The sequence below is a fragment of the Passer montanus genome, unplaced genomic scaffold, assembly GCF_014805655.1.
Source record: "Passer montanus isolate IOZ18808 unplaced genomic scaffold, ASM1480565v1 scaffold40, whole genome shotgun sequence".
NCBI lineage: Eukaryota > Metazoa > Chordata > Aves > Passeriformes > Passeridae > Passer > Passer montanus.
In genome coordinates, this window is record NW_024368819.1 from 6136899 (window position 1) to 6153265 (window position 16367).

A 16367-nucleotide genomic window follows, 5' to 3' on the forward strand; every position below is an offset into this window, starting at 1 on the left:
ATTTGTTGAAATTAAAAGCTTCTGGGAATCCTCCATGATTGTGCTCTAGAGGAGAGTCTTAGAATCTGCAGCCTTTGTTCTGCAGCTATGTTTGAAATTTTTCATCTTCCCTTGTGAGGCAGGTTCTCTTTGCCTGACCATGTTGGTGGTCCTTCTCTCCTTCTTTTCAGATTTATCCTGCTTTAAATGTAACTAGCTAGAAATCTCCAGAAGTAAGTCTTGTACCTAATTTAACTCTCTCTAACAGGAACAGCTTTTCTTTGCTCTCTCAGGATTGCGTGTTTGTATGACACAGATGGGTCACTCTCACCATGTGATGAACTTTGTAAGAAGAAAAACTCCTTTAATCTGCTCAATCTTTCCACTTGAGGAGTTCCAGGCCATAGCAATGATTCTTGCTATTAGCTGTTGCCCTGTGTTTCTTTCAAATATAGGGCAACATTACATTTCTTTCCATTGCATTTGTTATTCTAGCAGGTATAGTAATTTGATGTCCTCATATAAGATTTGTTCTGACAAAGACACTTCAGAGATTTCCAAATCTTATAAATCAAGCTGCTGTCATGCCCTGTTTTTTTTCTTCAGTCTCTTCCTGGGGTAAGCATCGGCCAGCAGTTACTCCAGCCAACATCATCAAAATCATATGCTTTTTTTTCAGCTGCAGCAATTCCAAAGCAAACTCAAACAAGTAAAGATATCTAAGAACAGGTTCAAGGACCTTGCAAGTAAATTATAAAAGCATACAACCAAAGAAGGCAGAAACAACCACATTAATGCTTCACTGAGCTTCTCTACGTAGTTTTTTATTTCCTGGGTTTTTCCTGCAAGTAAAACACGTATTGCTTTAGCCACAACATTACCATTAGGGTAACAAAGACCCAAGTGAAAATCCAGGAATGTTCACAATAAAATGCTTTACCAGTGCAGGTTGGTATTCCTACATGGAAAGATATGTCACTGAAAGACACATTTATAGTAAGAAAGCTGCATCCAAACTAGACCTTGGAACAGTTTATACAGGGGAGGGAGGAAGTTTGTGTCATGCCACCAGACTATGTAACCAGGCCTGATGTATCCCAGGCAAAGCATGATGTATACCTATGCTGCTTCCACTAGCCCCTTCTCCAGTCCCCAGAAATAAATCTGAGTGTCAATGACATGTCTCTCTGTATCCATTCAGCTTTTGTAGTCACCACAATTAACACCTTCCACCTGAAATATCATGGAAGAGTATCTGATTTCCAAACACGTAAACAAAATACAGTCTTTTAAAACTACAACAGCCAGCTTTCTATTTAACACTAAACCATATTCCTTGGGAATTTTTCAGTCCATGTTGGTAACCCATTTCCCTTAACCTGAGGGGCTAGGGGTTTTTTGCTCTTTCTCAGGTCATTGGCGCAGGTACAAATGCAAGGGATGGAAGGGGTGAGGTGCTCCAGGTTCCGGGCAGCGGCGGGTGTGTTTCCTTACCTGACTCCTTCATGGGACACAGCGCGCACTGCATGCCCCAGGCCTCCCCGTACAGGCAGCAGCACTCCGTGTACGTGGTCTGCTTCCCAACCAGCGGCCGACTGCAGACAAAGTCATCGCTCAGGTGCTGCCAGCAAAGGTCCTGGTAGACCTCAGCTTCTTCAGTTTGTTCTGATGGAGAAGACAGGATTAGGTCATCATCACAGCACTGTTATTTAAATATGATGTTGGTATAATGATAAATTTTGTAAATTTAGATTAGAAAAATATCTTAGCTTTACAGACTTTGCTGAATACAAATTTAAGCTTAGAAGTCATGACCTTTTTTAAGTGCCTGAGGTGGCTCATCCCTTGAATGTTCAGCTTTGGAAAAATCTTAAAAGGTTCTGAGTTGTCACATTAGGCCAATTTAAAAGCACATTGTGTTGGATATTCAAAACCCAGATCTTTCTAAATCATAGTCATTCCTGAGCACTTAACAGGGATTCAGCTCAGCTCCCATGGAAGTTAACAGAGCTTGACAAAAACCAGCATTGGGAGAGAGGTGAATGTTTGGGGAACTCCATCCACACAATAGATCTTTAAAAGTTGTTATTTTGTTTTTCTTATATTGCCGTCAATGCATCTGAAAGAACTTTTACAACTAGGGCAGAGCTGAACAAAAATTTTACATGGGCTCCCTGGGAGACTGGACAAATACTTGGAAGAGAGAGGCCCATTAACTAAACAGACAAACTACATCAGTCTCAGGAAATCCCCTGAGCTGAAAATAGCTGGAGGCTGAGAGAGCGCTGGGGAGGGTGAAGAGAAGTATTGTTTATCTGCCCTCCTGGTCTCTAATCATCCACTTACAGCTATTGTTAAAGACAGAACACTGCTGTGAACTACTGTCACATTCTTATGAACATTAACAAAAATCTGTATTTTTGTCAAGGCTGGAATATTTCAGAGGCATAATAGTTTTGACACAGATCTCAAAAGAAACCATTCCCAGTCCCAGCAAGTTCTGATCACTGCTGATCAGAAGGAGAGGAACTGTAAACTTAATCTTCCACTTGGAATGTAAAAACCTCAGCACAATTGTTTTGTGCAGACATCTGCAAGGTTTTGATTTTGTTCCAACTCAGAGTGAAAAATAAGTGTTGTCACAAACCAAGGTTCTGTTTTGTCTATGCATATCCATTTACTGCATTTTTACATTATTCATTGGCGAGCACAGAACTGAAACCTCGCTCAAGAACAAAACTGAGTTCTGAAAGCATGAAGGTGATCACAGCTTAGACACCTATTCTACTAAGAGCTTGCCAGACTATGCAGTGAAAAGCAGCAGTGGGTCTCTGCAACTGACTCCAAATTCTGCTGGCAGCAAAAGAACCAGCCTGCCCCCTCCCCTCTGCGTGAGGGGGACATTGCCAGTAGCGATACAAGGCGTGAGTGCTCTGTGCTGGCTGAGATGATCACTGCTGTGTCAGCCGAATGTCTCATCACAGAAGACCCTTTGGGCTCTTGCATTCTCTTCACATCCTAGACGAACCCAAAGGACAATCCTGCCTTTGGTTTGTTTAACTGAAGATGGAACAATAGGAATGCTGTGGTTCTTTCACAGTTCCACGCAACAGGGCAACCACATTACTCCTCAAAATATCAGCCTTACAATTTGGAGTGATTAAAGCAGGCATTCAGTCTGTATTCCCATTTCCTTTTACAGAAGCATCTCAGGAAAATTCACTGCAAGTTGCAGGAACCAGAGGTCTGGATTTATGGCTATACAGTGCCAGCATTAAATCAAACCCATTGTAACGCTTCTTTCGAAGACATGAGTGGCATAAACAAAGCTGTGCAGACTGCATAACACTCTGGATTTCTGAGAGGTTTCCATGAATCTCATAATTTTTTTTGAATCTCTAACATTTTTTTCTCAAATAAGTGTCTATTGAAATTAAAAGAACACACAAAAAAGTTACTTTAACAGCAATGTTGAAGCCCACAGCTTGAAACTGTGAGCTCAATGTACTTTCAAAGTTAATCAATTTAAAGCACACATACAATTTTAGCTATTTCCTCCTATATCCTGTCATTCCTGTTTTTATTTTGCCTTGGTGGAACTGAATCTCGAGACTTAGCCTGCAGCCAAACCCCAGCCTTACTGAGACAGCAAGCAGGCTGTGCCTCATTACCTACAAGGCTGGACAAGGCAGACGCAGAGCTGGTGAACTGGCTGAAGACTCCTCAGCCCGAGCCTAATCTCACAATACTTCCAGCAATGTCCTGTCTGTATAGGCAAAGTGGAGCACTGTGGAGTCCTACATCATGGTGCCTTCTGGATCAACAGACGACGGTCCAAGCATTGCCTTCCAAAATCCTCCAGAAGAGCAGGCTCATCCAAGGATGACCCAGTCTAAGCTTAGACTTTGGGTCTGTAGCCATGTCAGCACCACCTCGTAGAGGTGTACTCACTTCAGTAATATGTATAATGGATCATACCACTTGAATCTGCTGGTCTGATGCATCGCTTTTCTGTTGCGTCCAAAACCATTGGGTGTGTACAGAAACAGTTGTAAGATCCTTCTGTGTTAATGCACTGGCCATCAATACAGCTGTTTGGGTCCTGACATTCATCCGTGTCTTTAAAATGGAAGGAAATGTATCAAGGAAAGCCAGCACAAAGTATTTGCATTGTGTTAATCTATGTTTCTATTTTCCTATATTAGGAGCAGACTTCCCTGTGTGCCTTCTGTAAATGACCACAAATACCCACTGCTGGCAAAAAAATCCTGCCTGTGCCCACGGAGAAGGACAGACATCTGAAGGATGCTGACCCCTGATCCTCAAGGATCCAAGACTTAGGGAGCTAGTATGGAGAAGTACAAGGGAGGATAAAGAGGCTTGTTGGAAGGGTTGCAATGCCAGGAATACCTGCACCCAGTATAGCTGCTACCGCTTCCTAAATTCCTCTCTTTTTAGGACAATACCAGCAGGCATTAGAGGTGGGCATACTCTTATGATTCTTCGTGAGCTTATCAGAAGAAGGGATCACGTTACCTAGCCATGGTAGTTATTTTTCTTAGTTTGTCTTGGAAAGCAAAAGCTGAAATTTAGCTCAAAGGGAAGAGCAGGCCACTTCAGATAAATTACATTTAATCAGCTAAAATCCCACTCTTTGTAAAGAATAATCATAGAATCCCAAGGTAAAAGGCTCTCTTATTACAGTTGCAAAAATTGCTTCCTTTCATTATGCTAATCTGCACATTCTACATGGTTCTCTGCTTACAAAGCAAAAGCCAGGGTCATGGTCATAAGTAATTTTCAGTTGAATACCAGAACCAAAAGAGTACAAGGTTGTGCAGGCTAAAATGGGCTTATCAATGACCTCAACTGTAATTTCACATTGCATATTAACCCCTTGGGGAAAATAGCTGTCCTTGAAACAAAAAAAAAAACAAACCAAAAAAGTTTGTGTTACTTTGATTTAATATAGTAAACCCAGAACACTTACCAAATGACAGGTGAGCTTCAACATACAGGATTTCACTGTTCACCCCATACACAAAGAAGAGAAGGCTAAACTGTACCCTGGCAGAGTGAAGCAGCAGTGTGCATGTAAGGAGGGAGCCCCCTCTGATGACTTTGTGCTGCCTGCATTAAGGCTGGCACCAGCTCTTGACTGTGCCCTCAAAGGAGCACAAAAGGCTGTTCTGGAGATGCAAACTCCTGGGATTAATTTGCTGAAAAAGGAGGCAAATCAAGCAAGCCCTGCTCTACATGCCACAGCTATGTCATTCAGAATGGCTGCTCAGCCAAGCAGAAGGAAGGGAAATGACCCAATGCATCTTACAAAACTGCTACAGGAGTCCAGAGGCCCAGTGTTTCTCCCTTTACTGGAAATGCCACAGTTCTGATGGGAATCCTGCTGTAGGATTCTGCTTGTTTTGCCCATCTGCATACCATTACGGTGACAAGACCACTTTAAATAAACTTACCAAAGCACTGGAGCTTAACAGGGTCATAGTATGTGCCTTGTTTGCAGTAGCACTCATAACCTGGCTGTGTATTCAAACAGAAGCCATTTTTACAGATTTCTTGTCCAAAGAGTTGGCATTCATCAGCATCTGGAGAGAAAACATTAAAGGCTGTGTTACCACTGCTATTATGATGTCATGTAGACAAGCAAGATGGAATAAATCCTATAGACTTCTCTGTTCAAGCAAACTTCAGTTTAAACAGAAAATCCCAGGAGCACAGATATCCACAGAAAAAAACGTGCTCAGACAACTGGTGTGAAAGAGGCTATATAGCCAGAATGGAAAAGGAAAAATTATGGACTGTTACCTCCCCTTATCAGAATTAAGTGGCACACAGAGACTGGAATAATCTGCAGCTTTCCTTTCATTCCTTTGGTATCACATTGCCCCTAACTCTAATCAAAACAGATGAACAATATAGCCTGTATTTGCCAATATAATTTGCTTTACTGAAGGTATTCCCACCATGGATCTAATCTAAGCACCCCATCTGGTTACCAAACTAAGCAGTTACACTTATGGATGGACTCTGTGACTGCTCTTTTCTTTACACAGAGTTTGGTGACTCTGCTGTGCATAGCAGGAAATCTTCCTGTCTGCACTGCTCATGGCTTTGTTGCTCAAAGCACAACTCCAGTGCAGCCTTCCCCCTCACAGGACCAGTTGTGTCTGTGGCTGAACACAGGGTGGCAATCGCTACAGAACTAGTGACGGCTGACAAAGAGACTCTACCAAGCTTTCACATGAGGCTAAACATGTTCAGGGAGGTTTCATGGAAAATATATGCCAGCTCATATATTGCTTTTCACAGTTGTACACATTTTTTCACAGTCTTCTATTTATGTATTTGTTACTGTTGGAATTCCATTCACTTCCTTTTTTCCAGCCTACTTTTCATTTGCTAGACCTGCTCAGAGTAATCTGTTAAAGCTAGGTTGGTAGTAAAAATGGCAATAAAAAGCACAACTTAAAGTAGGTGATTCTTCTCTCAATACCAATTGTTTTAACTGTTAAAGCTAGGTTGGTAGTAAAAATGGCAATAAAAAGCACAACTTAGGTGATTCTTCCCTCAATACCAATTGTTTTAGTCCACTGTCTTCTATATATTTACTCCCCATTTATTCTGGGGCACCACAGATTTTACCCAAAGCTGTACAGTAGTTTTAAAGATGAATCATTTAAATGCTTCTTTTTTTTCCAGAGGAACTGAAAGATCTAGAAAATTATTTATTTTTACATCCATTCCAGCCACTAAGTGGCTACAAACATTAAATATTTTGACTGCTTAGCAGCAAGAATAATGTACAGATTAGTAAGAAATGTCATGTTCACATCTGTGTTTTTCCTGTGGAACATGGATTTGTGTCAGGAGAAAAATGGGAAAGGCTGGAAGCAAAACCAAGGAAGGTTAGCAGGCTATTCACTTCTGACAGGTAATTCCAATAAGAAAACAGGAATTGCTCCTGCAAGCAGAAGCTTGTGGACAAAAGCAAGAGTAACATTTAAGCTAATGTAACAGAGAAAGACCACATTACAAAAAGAGCACATTAGCAAAAGTTATTTATCTGTTTACTGTTTGTCTTTGTGCCATTCCTAAGGTTTTACACCAAAAATTTACTGAAAAGGGAAGTCTTATTATGGCAGGGATTTGTGCCCAGGTGAACTATTTCCACATTTCAGTATTTATAGCAGCTAGAGATATTACCAACCCTGAGATAGCACAAAAACAACACAGATTTTATCTGAGACTAACTTGGATATGCTGCACAGATAGCAAGTTCCAAACCCCCATTGTGAATGTACACAGAAATCTTAGGTCTGTAAAGATAAACAACGCCCTTAAACAGTCCCTCAACAAAAATATTCTCAGAGACTTTAAGATGAGCTCTGTGACTGTCTTAAAAATTATTAATATTGATGGCTACTTGTCAAAACTGAAAAGAAATTTTGCTGATCTCACTTTTCCTTCTTGGTGATGCCAGCTTCCTCTCACCCACATTCACCAACTTCTATCACTCTGTTTTCTTTACTACCACTGGACTACCACCTGTAATTATTCCATGAAGTTCTGTAATGAAAATATCATTGCTTAACTTCTCTTTGGTTTTAATATTCATTCATCCTTGCAGGCCAAATGTTCAACAGAACTCTCTCTTCTCTTCCAACTCCTCATACATATATTTACAAGTTTAAGCTGGCATTGTATTCCATATGTAAACAAGTATCTGTGGTTTGTGGTCACAGCACCTATTCTCACAGTATATAGCACTTAGTAGAAATTAAACCAGAATATAACAGTCTGTGTAATTGACATTCTTAGCAACCTGATTTTCAGTAATGTTTTGTACTACAAACTGTTTTTATCACCTAATAAAATTTGAATTAGTATGCTTATATTCCTGGTTCACATTTCTAGTCAATCAACTACCAGAACTTCTGAAATAATTAAACTTAATACAAGTCAGTACTGACCTTTGTAATTCTGAGCAAGAAGCCCGTAAGATGATTCTCCAGAGGGAATGAAACCTTTTCCTTCAGGACACAAATCAGTAAATTCAGCTGGGAAAGAAAGAAAAAAAATATGTTGTTAAGAAGAAGGTATTCACATATGTAGTGTTACATGTATTTCAGGGTACTTTGAGATATTAGCCTTGTTTGCATCTATCAGGCAATCATACACACCTTTAATTTAATGGGGGACGTTAAATGAGACAACCTGACTTTCCCCTGCTCTCAGTTTGCAGAGAAAAAACCTCATTAGGGTGCCTACAGCATCACACAGCTCCAGGCAAACTCATTTCTCTTGCTTTTTGGCTGGAGAATGTGGTCCTTACTAGGTTTCATGGTGCACTGCAGTTATAACAATACCAGTAGCCAAATTATATTAATTAAAGCTAGCATGGGCCTCTCTGAGCTGGGCATACTCCAACTGAGATATAAACCCCTGTCCACATTCTTTAGTTTTCATACAGGAAAAACACTAATTGTCTGCAACAGGAGAACATGGTGTGCATTACAGAGAGAAATTATTTCAAGTGTCTTGGAGACTATACAGAATCAAACAAACCTATCCAAGCAGAGAGGCCCCTTTTTCATTTTGCATTTCATTTCAATTTGACAGTTTCTAAGGTATAGTTAAAACAGGAATTAAACATGATGATGCATTTCTGTGAAAAGTAATCTTTATCATTTAATCTCAGGCTCACACGTGTTCCCTCTTATGTGATTTTTTTCCAGCTGGATTCTGAATTTCAGCCATCCCTGTTTATGTTTCAAGTGCTGTTTTTAAAATTTGTGACAAATATCACATGGCCCTCTTTGTCTAATTTAATATTTAGATGTTAAATAAAGGTCTGCAGAGAACATTATTAACTGATGTTCTGTAAGTTGCAAAGCTGTAAGGCACTGTAGAAACAGCACTACAAAGTATAGCTGCAGTCTCAAAAATGTTGCAATGGTTACCTTTGTTTTTCAGCTTGTGGGAAAAATCTGAAGTGTTATCACAGCATCTGGAAAAAGCTCTTGTGAGAATCCATATTTGCTTAAAATCACTGTTCAGTAACATGCTCTTTTAATCCCTAGGGCAACAGCAGAGAAGCCAATGGATTTACACCATGTGCAAATTATTCTTATCACCCTTTCCTCCATGGAGTGTTCCTATGGATAAGTCATGACTAAATACTACAAAATATGGGATTTAATGGGCAAGCCTTCTCTAAAGGCTAAGCACACTCTGTTAACACAAACACAACACTTCAAAAGCTTGCAAAGGGACAGAAGGCCTCCTCTTACCAGTTCCAACGACAGGGCATGGGAAGATTTCACAGTTATCACCCCAACCAGCACCCAAGGTACAGCAGCATTCCTGTTTGGTTACATTGGACGTAAGCACGTTGTCACAGAAATTAGCATCATTCAGATTGTAGTAGCACTCCTTCTTTCCATCTTCCTGTTGATCAGCCTCTACTGGCATTTCTGAGGTAGAAAAGAAAACATAAACCACACAAGATGACACATGAAATTAGTCACTCTTCCAGGAGGTCAAAAGAGCAGAGAAGAAAATGGCTAAGTACAAATTTTGGTTTGACTTCTTGACATCAGAAAGAATGGTGGAAGTCGATGACTTTCCTTTTGCTTTTTCGGACCTGTTCTCCAATTTGACCATAAAAGGATTCCTCCAATTTGCACTTCTATGATTTTCAAGCAATGCATGAAGTACCTACTCTCATGTTCTGCTACTAATGGACATGGCCAGCTTTTGACAGGATGCTCTTCACATATGAATCCAAAAGCTTTTCACAGAGGTAAGCAAATATTACAACCTCATTTTTTTCAGATAAAGGAGCAAAGGCATGAACTGAAAAGACTCATTTTTCAAAAGAATGAGCATTTACCACCCCTTTTAATTTCACTGTGAAAAAGCATGCTCCACATTTGAATACAATGCCCTTTATAATTTTTGCAAAAGTAACTTACTGACTCCATGGTAAGGAATATAATACAGATGTCAAGTTAACTGATTGTGTTTTCCTTTAAAATAGGAATCCAGCCAAGAAGGCAGATTTATTGCCTTAAGCATTGAGTGAGTCCTCTCACAATACTTATATGGACTGAAGGCAAAATAGTTGTCCCATAGATCCAATAAATACCCTATTACTATAATAGTCAAAGACCTTTTACAATCAAGGCACTCCTAAAATACACCAAGAAGCAATTTTGAAATGAAAACCTATTTACAGCTTCTGTGTTTGCACAACTCTGTCTAGCTAACATTTCACTTCACAAAAATTATCATCAAGGGTTCAGAAGTGGGAACTAACATGTAAAATTGTTATTCACACTTAATCAATACGAAAAACTTTTCACAGACCATCAGTAAAGTAACCAATTTCTAAAATTTCCTATGCTCACATTTATCAATCAAACCCAAGACTTTATTCAGGAATTTTAGATAGATAAATCTTGAGGCGACTAGCTCATTTCCTTTTTATTTAGGGAAATTCTTTATGCTTAGTACTGTACAAATGTTTAACTCACAAAAAAACTATGACAATTATTCCATGTTGGCTGATGTCTCACTCTTTGAGATTTCACTGATTTTTACTCAGGCTCTTGCACAATAAGGTAAGCATGAGACATTTCTCAAGAAACACAGCTACTGAGGCAGGAATCAGAACCTCTATTTTATAGAATGGCAATGCATTTCAAGATGCTACTGCAGTAAACACTGGCTCCATGGTGCAGCAGGAAAACTGGAACAGAGTTGCTACCAGAGTCATGGTGAGATGACTCACACAACTGGAGCACTGCAATGGACGGCTGCAAACCCTTGAGAAGGGACAGGCAGGGAAAGAGGCAGTGGGGTAGCCCTATGTGTTAGAGAGTGTCTCAGTTGCATGGAGTTGAACAATGAGGACGTTAGGGTGGAGTGTTTATGGGTAAGAATCAGGGGAAAGGCAGAAGAAATATTCCGTAAGCAGATGGGATAAGTCTTATGACCCCTGGCCCTTACTGTTGCGGCAGGCTTCAGCATACCAGATGTCTGAGAGAAAATACAACACAGAGAGGAAGCAGTCTGGGAGATTCCTGGAGTGTGTGGAAGAGAACTTCCTGACATATCTGGTGAGGAAGCCAACCAGGGGAGGTGCCCCAGGTGACTTGCTGTTTGTGAACAGAGGAGGACTGGCGGGTGATGTGATGGTCAGAGGCCATCGTGGGAAAAGCAATCGGGAAATGACAGTGATTGTGACTCTTTGGAAGCGAGGAGGGGTGCCAGCAGATCTGCCACCTTGGACTTCCAGAGGGCAGACTTTCACCTCTTTAGGAGACTGATTGAGAGACTCTGTAAGGCAGCAGTCCTGAAGGGCAAAAAAGTCTGGGAGGGCTGGATGTACTTTAGGAAGAAAACCTTAAAGGTGCAGGAGCAGGCCATCCCCATGTGTCAAAAGATGGGACAGGTGGGAAGATCATCAGCCTGCCTGAAGAGAGAGCTTTGGCTGGACCTTGGGAAAAAACAGTGAATCACCTTTGAAACAAGAGGCAAGCAACTCTGGAGTGGGTTTTAAGATCTCACTTAAGAAGTGTTTGTGAGGTGGGAGCTTGAAGATACTGATGTCCAACAAATGCAGAAGGAATTAAATGAATTTCAGCTCTTGCTATTTCAATCTTATTATCACTGCCCACCCACATTCCCCAAAGCAGATGGAGCAAGGGAATTTTAGTGAGCATACAAATACCAGATTCATTTGGAGAAAAGCAGATTTAAAAATGTCAGCATGGATTGCCTATTATTGCACTTCAATAGTATGAACATGTGTAATAGTTCTTTTGGTTTCTAATTAGACACAGACAATTGGATTTACTTCTATTTTCCTCAGAAAAGTGACTTCAGTTTTGGAAGTCTGGCAGACACCTCCATTCAAATTCAGTATAACGTTGCCACCTACAAGGCTTTGCAGTTTTGCCAATATAACTAAATCATACATTAAAGGATACACCCAGCTGGCTGCTTATTTCAGCTTTGTTAATTTAGCCTGTGGTCAACCCTCATCTGATAATTACAATTTTCCATAATGTGTTGAATTTCATCAGTTGAGGTGGTTTTGTGGTATCAGTTGTTATCCCAATAGGAACTATATTAAGACTATCATATCACAGAAATGCAGCTGAACTAAATCTGCCATTCCAAGGTGCGAGAGCAGTACTTCAGTCACCAATTTATACATTTTCCTTGGCCATTTGCCATCTGTCTAGCTGAATTAAAGCCAAATCTTCATTAGAAGAGAAAGCATGGCTTTTTTCATGCCGTTTATCAGAGAAAGAACACCAGAAGCTGCCCTGGGAGGGAGGGGAGATAGTCTCATCATGTCCTTGTTTATTCCCATTTTACATATGATGTGTTGGTTTCTCCTCCCATTATCTGTTCAGCAGCTTAAATGGCTGTTGTTTACACAGCTGTAAGCGAGGCTTAGTCAAGAAGGTGTCATGAATGTTTGGAAAGCAAATGAGACGCAAACCTTTTTTTCCTTTTTTAACCAAGACCAGCCTATGTCTACAAGCTTATAATTTCTCTGTCATAGATTATTAACCATTTAGCAAACAGGCTGTCTCTGAAAGTGATTTCATTAGGTATGTTGATAAAATATTATAAGAGAATGAATCATTGTAGTTTGGGTCTTTTTTGTTAGAAAATGTAAAATATCTATACCTAAGACATGCTGGTGAAGGAAAATAATTTTACCACATTTTTGATACAACTGTTCTATCAATAGCCTATGAGAGAAATTCTGTATAGCTGCTGCTGGATTGGATTCTGAAAAATCTATTTCTTACAAATAGATTTATATACCTTAGCATAAACATGATCCTACAATATGCTTAGCATAAGTTTGATGCAAAAAAATGCATCAGTAATATAGGATTCAGTGGATAATATGGATTAGCATATGCTTAGACTTCAGCATATACTGAAATATTTGCCTAAATAGTGTTCTGTTAACAACTGTGATCTGAAAAAACCCAAAACACAGAACTGACAGGATCTTAAATACTGCAACTGCGTACCAACAACGCTTACAGATGCAATCAGAAAACTGGTTGCAAAACTGAAAAATGGTCATCATAACATCATGACTTCTAAAAACTCAGCAAATGATAACTCTGAGCAAACAGCTTGAGTAAGAATTCCAGTAAGAATTCTCACTTTCAGAATCTGATTTTCAAGAATACAGTAGAAGTATATTGGTATGTGCCTATTGTCAGGGTGTACTTGTTTAGATTTCTCAACTGACCCCACATGTGACAAGCTAACACGTGTGTGTACAGTACATATACATGCATATATACAATTCAGGGATTGTGCAAGTGATGCACACATAAAACTTACAGCTAAGACTTTGACCACAGACAACTGAAACTCACTTAACAATTAGAAAGCCCATAATGTTTAGGAAATTCAGAATCTGTACTCATGCACCAAATTTCTAGCCTTGAACCTTTAGGATCAAATTTATTAACTGTTACTTGGCAGCCTCAAATTTTTTGTGCTGGTGGTTGGTTAGATGGTAGGGGGGACTAATTTTCTTTCAATATTAATCAGTCTAGAAGGGACTTATGGTTTTGGCCACCAAAACCATGATTTTCACTTATAAATCCTAACTTAATTACTGTTAAACATATTGCCATAAGTAACTGGTTGTATTTCATGAAGCCAGGAGAAGGCAACATCTAAATTAGCTGTAGGTACCTAAGTAGGCCCAGGTACCTTAGTGGAGATCTCCAGGGTGATGCTGTGCCTGATGCACCCTGGGACAGAGTTACCCTCCTGCCTGCCAGGGCACTGCTGACTCTTGTTCAATTTGCCATCAACCCGGACCCCCAGGTCAATTTCTGTGGCACTGCTCTCCAGCATCTCATTGCCCAGCCTGTCCTTACATCCAGTTTTGTTCCATCCCAGGTACAGAATCTGACACTTTCCCTTATTGAACTTCATACAGTTGGTGGTTGCCCAGCTCTCTGACTTGCCAAGGTCTCTCTGCAGGTTCTCTCTGCCCTCAAGGGACTCAACAGCTCCTCCCAGTTCTGTATCCTCTGTGAATTCGCTCTGTATCCCTTCCAGTCCTGCATCCAAGTCATTTATGAATGGCAGGGCAGAGAAGAGGGGAATGAGACAATCAATCCTTGCACAATTTTTTGCAGTTTTTCGGGTTTTTTTGACTGGAAAGTGATAATAGGGGCTTAAATTCCTGATAGATACACTGGGAGGATTGTTTCAAGGCACAGCTAACAACAGACAAATTTCCAGCAAGTGGAATCTAAATAAAAGGAAGTCTTGAGAGCCCTAAGGGTAAGTAAAGAAAAGCGTGAACACACAGCACTCCACAAATCTCTTGGCCTTTAACCACATGTAAGAAAAGTGCTAAATTAAAGTAGCATTTGAACAAATGTCACCTATTTGCATTTCATACAAGGGGGGGCAAACATTTCTTTATGCACAAACATGAAGAATGAGAAATAAGCAAGACCTGGGTGAGCCAGTCTGAATTATGGATATCTGTAACAGGATAACAAAGATTAAGTTCTTCCTTTCTGCCTTTTAGGCTGTGCCTTTCATAAGCATGGTGCAAACTAATGCTGACAGATGATGTCCATCTGCACCACGGGAGCTCTGGAAGCACCACGCCTGACTTGAGTACGTGCCTTGTCAAAGCTGGAGAGGATGTGTGGCTAATCCAGCATTCTTTGCAGCAAGAATAGTTTATAAGAAGTTTATAACAACAGTCTTTTCTTCTTTCACTTTGGAAGAAAAGACGAGAGTAAGATGTACTGCCATTTTGCCTTACTCTAGTCCAAGACCATATGACATAAAGTACTTCTCATTAGCTCCTTGTGCTTTCCTATGAGAGATCTTGATGACCTTATCAGAGAAGAGACAGAGGCAAAGCATGTGTTTTGTTAGAGCCTGATGAAGCCTGGAGGAAAAGGAAGAACAGTTACTTTCCAGACTGATCACAGCAGTGCTGTGCTCACTGCTGATAGCATCATGGAACAAGTACTGACAGTGGAGTATCCATCTGTTTACAGTACAATCGGTCATACTGTGCTCTTCATCCCCTTCCTCCCACAGCAGTGTTAGGGTATGTCCTCAAATGTCCCTTGGATGCGAGTTCTTTCTACATGACTCAGGTCCTGGGCTAATTTTTTAGTTCTGGTTTTGTTTCATCAGCTAGCTGAGCTCTCCTGAGTACTGCCTCCTCACAGGCCCATAACATTCATCAATCAGCTGTTAATGATATTTCACAGGCAACTTCTTGAGTGCTGCTGAGTGCTGCATTCAGTGATCTAAATATTTGTGACAATTAGGTCATGGATATTTCAACCCTCCTTACAAGTCTGAAAGATCATGAGTGATAGGAGAAAATAGCCACAGTCTGGAAGCTGTAAAGTCAGCATCCTGGCAAAAAAGCCGATTCCTCTAAGGCATTCCGGAAGTTACATCAGCCTGCAGTGTAAGAAAACAAGGAAAAAATACCAAGATTTGCATTCTGGAGGGGAAAAAAGCTGTGCAAGTAAATCCTGTCATTTCTTGTGCTCTTTTCACCCTCGTGTGAATTTGTTCCTTTCGCCAAACTGGATCAGTATAGAAATGTGAAGGCAGCCTTAAGAGCTCTAAACTAATTTTCAGTTAATGTATTTCCAGTAGTATTTTCAACACCCAAAACACTTTATAAGAAAAGCTCAAAGATCCAGTACAATGGACTAGTAGGAAAAACAGGAGTAAACCAGGCAGGGACTCTTCAAGAGAGACTGACAACAGAGGTAGTTTAACACCAATGTAGTGGCTTGGTTTTTGCTTTCCCAACAACCTTCACTTAGGACTAATATTAATTCTAGATAATGCTAATAAAGTAAGGCTATTGTGCTGATTTTGGCTGGTACAGAGTTCTTCACTGTGGCTGGTATGGGTTTGGTTTTTGGATTTGGGTTGATAATACAGGGTTTTTGTTATTGCTGAGCAGGGCTTACAAAGAGCCAAAGCCTTTTCTGCTTTTTGTTCTGCCACACTGGTGATGAAGTTGGGGGTTCGTGGGAGGTTGGAAGGAGAAACAGCCAGGACAAGTGACCCAAACTGACCAAACGGATATTCCAGACTGAATGACATCATGCTCATTATATTAAATGAGGAGAAGAAGGAGGAAGAGGGGGGATGTTTGGAGTAATGGCATTTGTCTTCCCAAGTCACTGCTACGCGTGATGGGGCGCTGCTCTCCCGGAGATGGCTGAACACCTGCTTGCCCATGGGAAGCAGTCAATTCCTTGATTTGCTTTGCTTGTGTGCATGGCTTTTGCTTTCTCTATTAATCTGTCTTTATC

At 40.4% G+C, this 16367-nt stretch overlaps 1 protein-coding gene across 9 annotated transcripts in view; it reads right to left on the bottom strand.

Moving 5' to 3' along the window:
- The window catches only part of LTBP1 (latent transforming growth factor beta binding protein 1), a 187177-nt gene that overhangs the window by 13910 nt on the left and 156900 nt on the right, over nucleotides 1–16367 (bottom strand). For 8 of the 9 annotated variants that reach the window (XM_039719007.1, XM_039719008.1, XM_039719006.1 and 5 more), the window contains 5 exons: nucleotides 9288–9470; nucleotides 7968–8054; nucleotides 5454–5582; nucleotides 3958–4098; nucleotides 1474–1644 (listed from right to left, as the gene is read on the bottom strand). In XM_039719007.1, coding sequence (XP_039574941.1) covers nucleotides 1474–1644; nucleotides 3958–4098; nucleotides 5454–5582; nucleotides 7968–8054; nucleotides 9288–9470 — 711 coding nt within the window. The remainder of the gene's footprint in view (nucleotides 1–1473; nucleotides 1645–3957; nucleotides 4099–5453; nucleotides 5583–7967; nucleotides 8055–9287; nucleotides 9471–16367) is intronic. The other variant, XM_039719005.1, reaches the window with a different exon arrangement.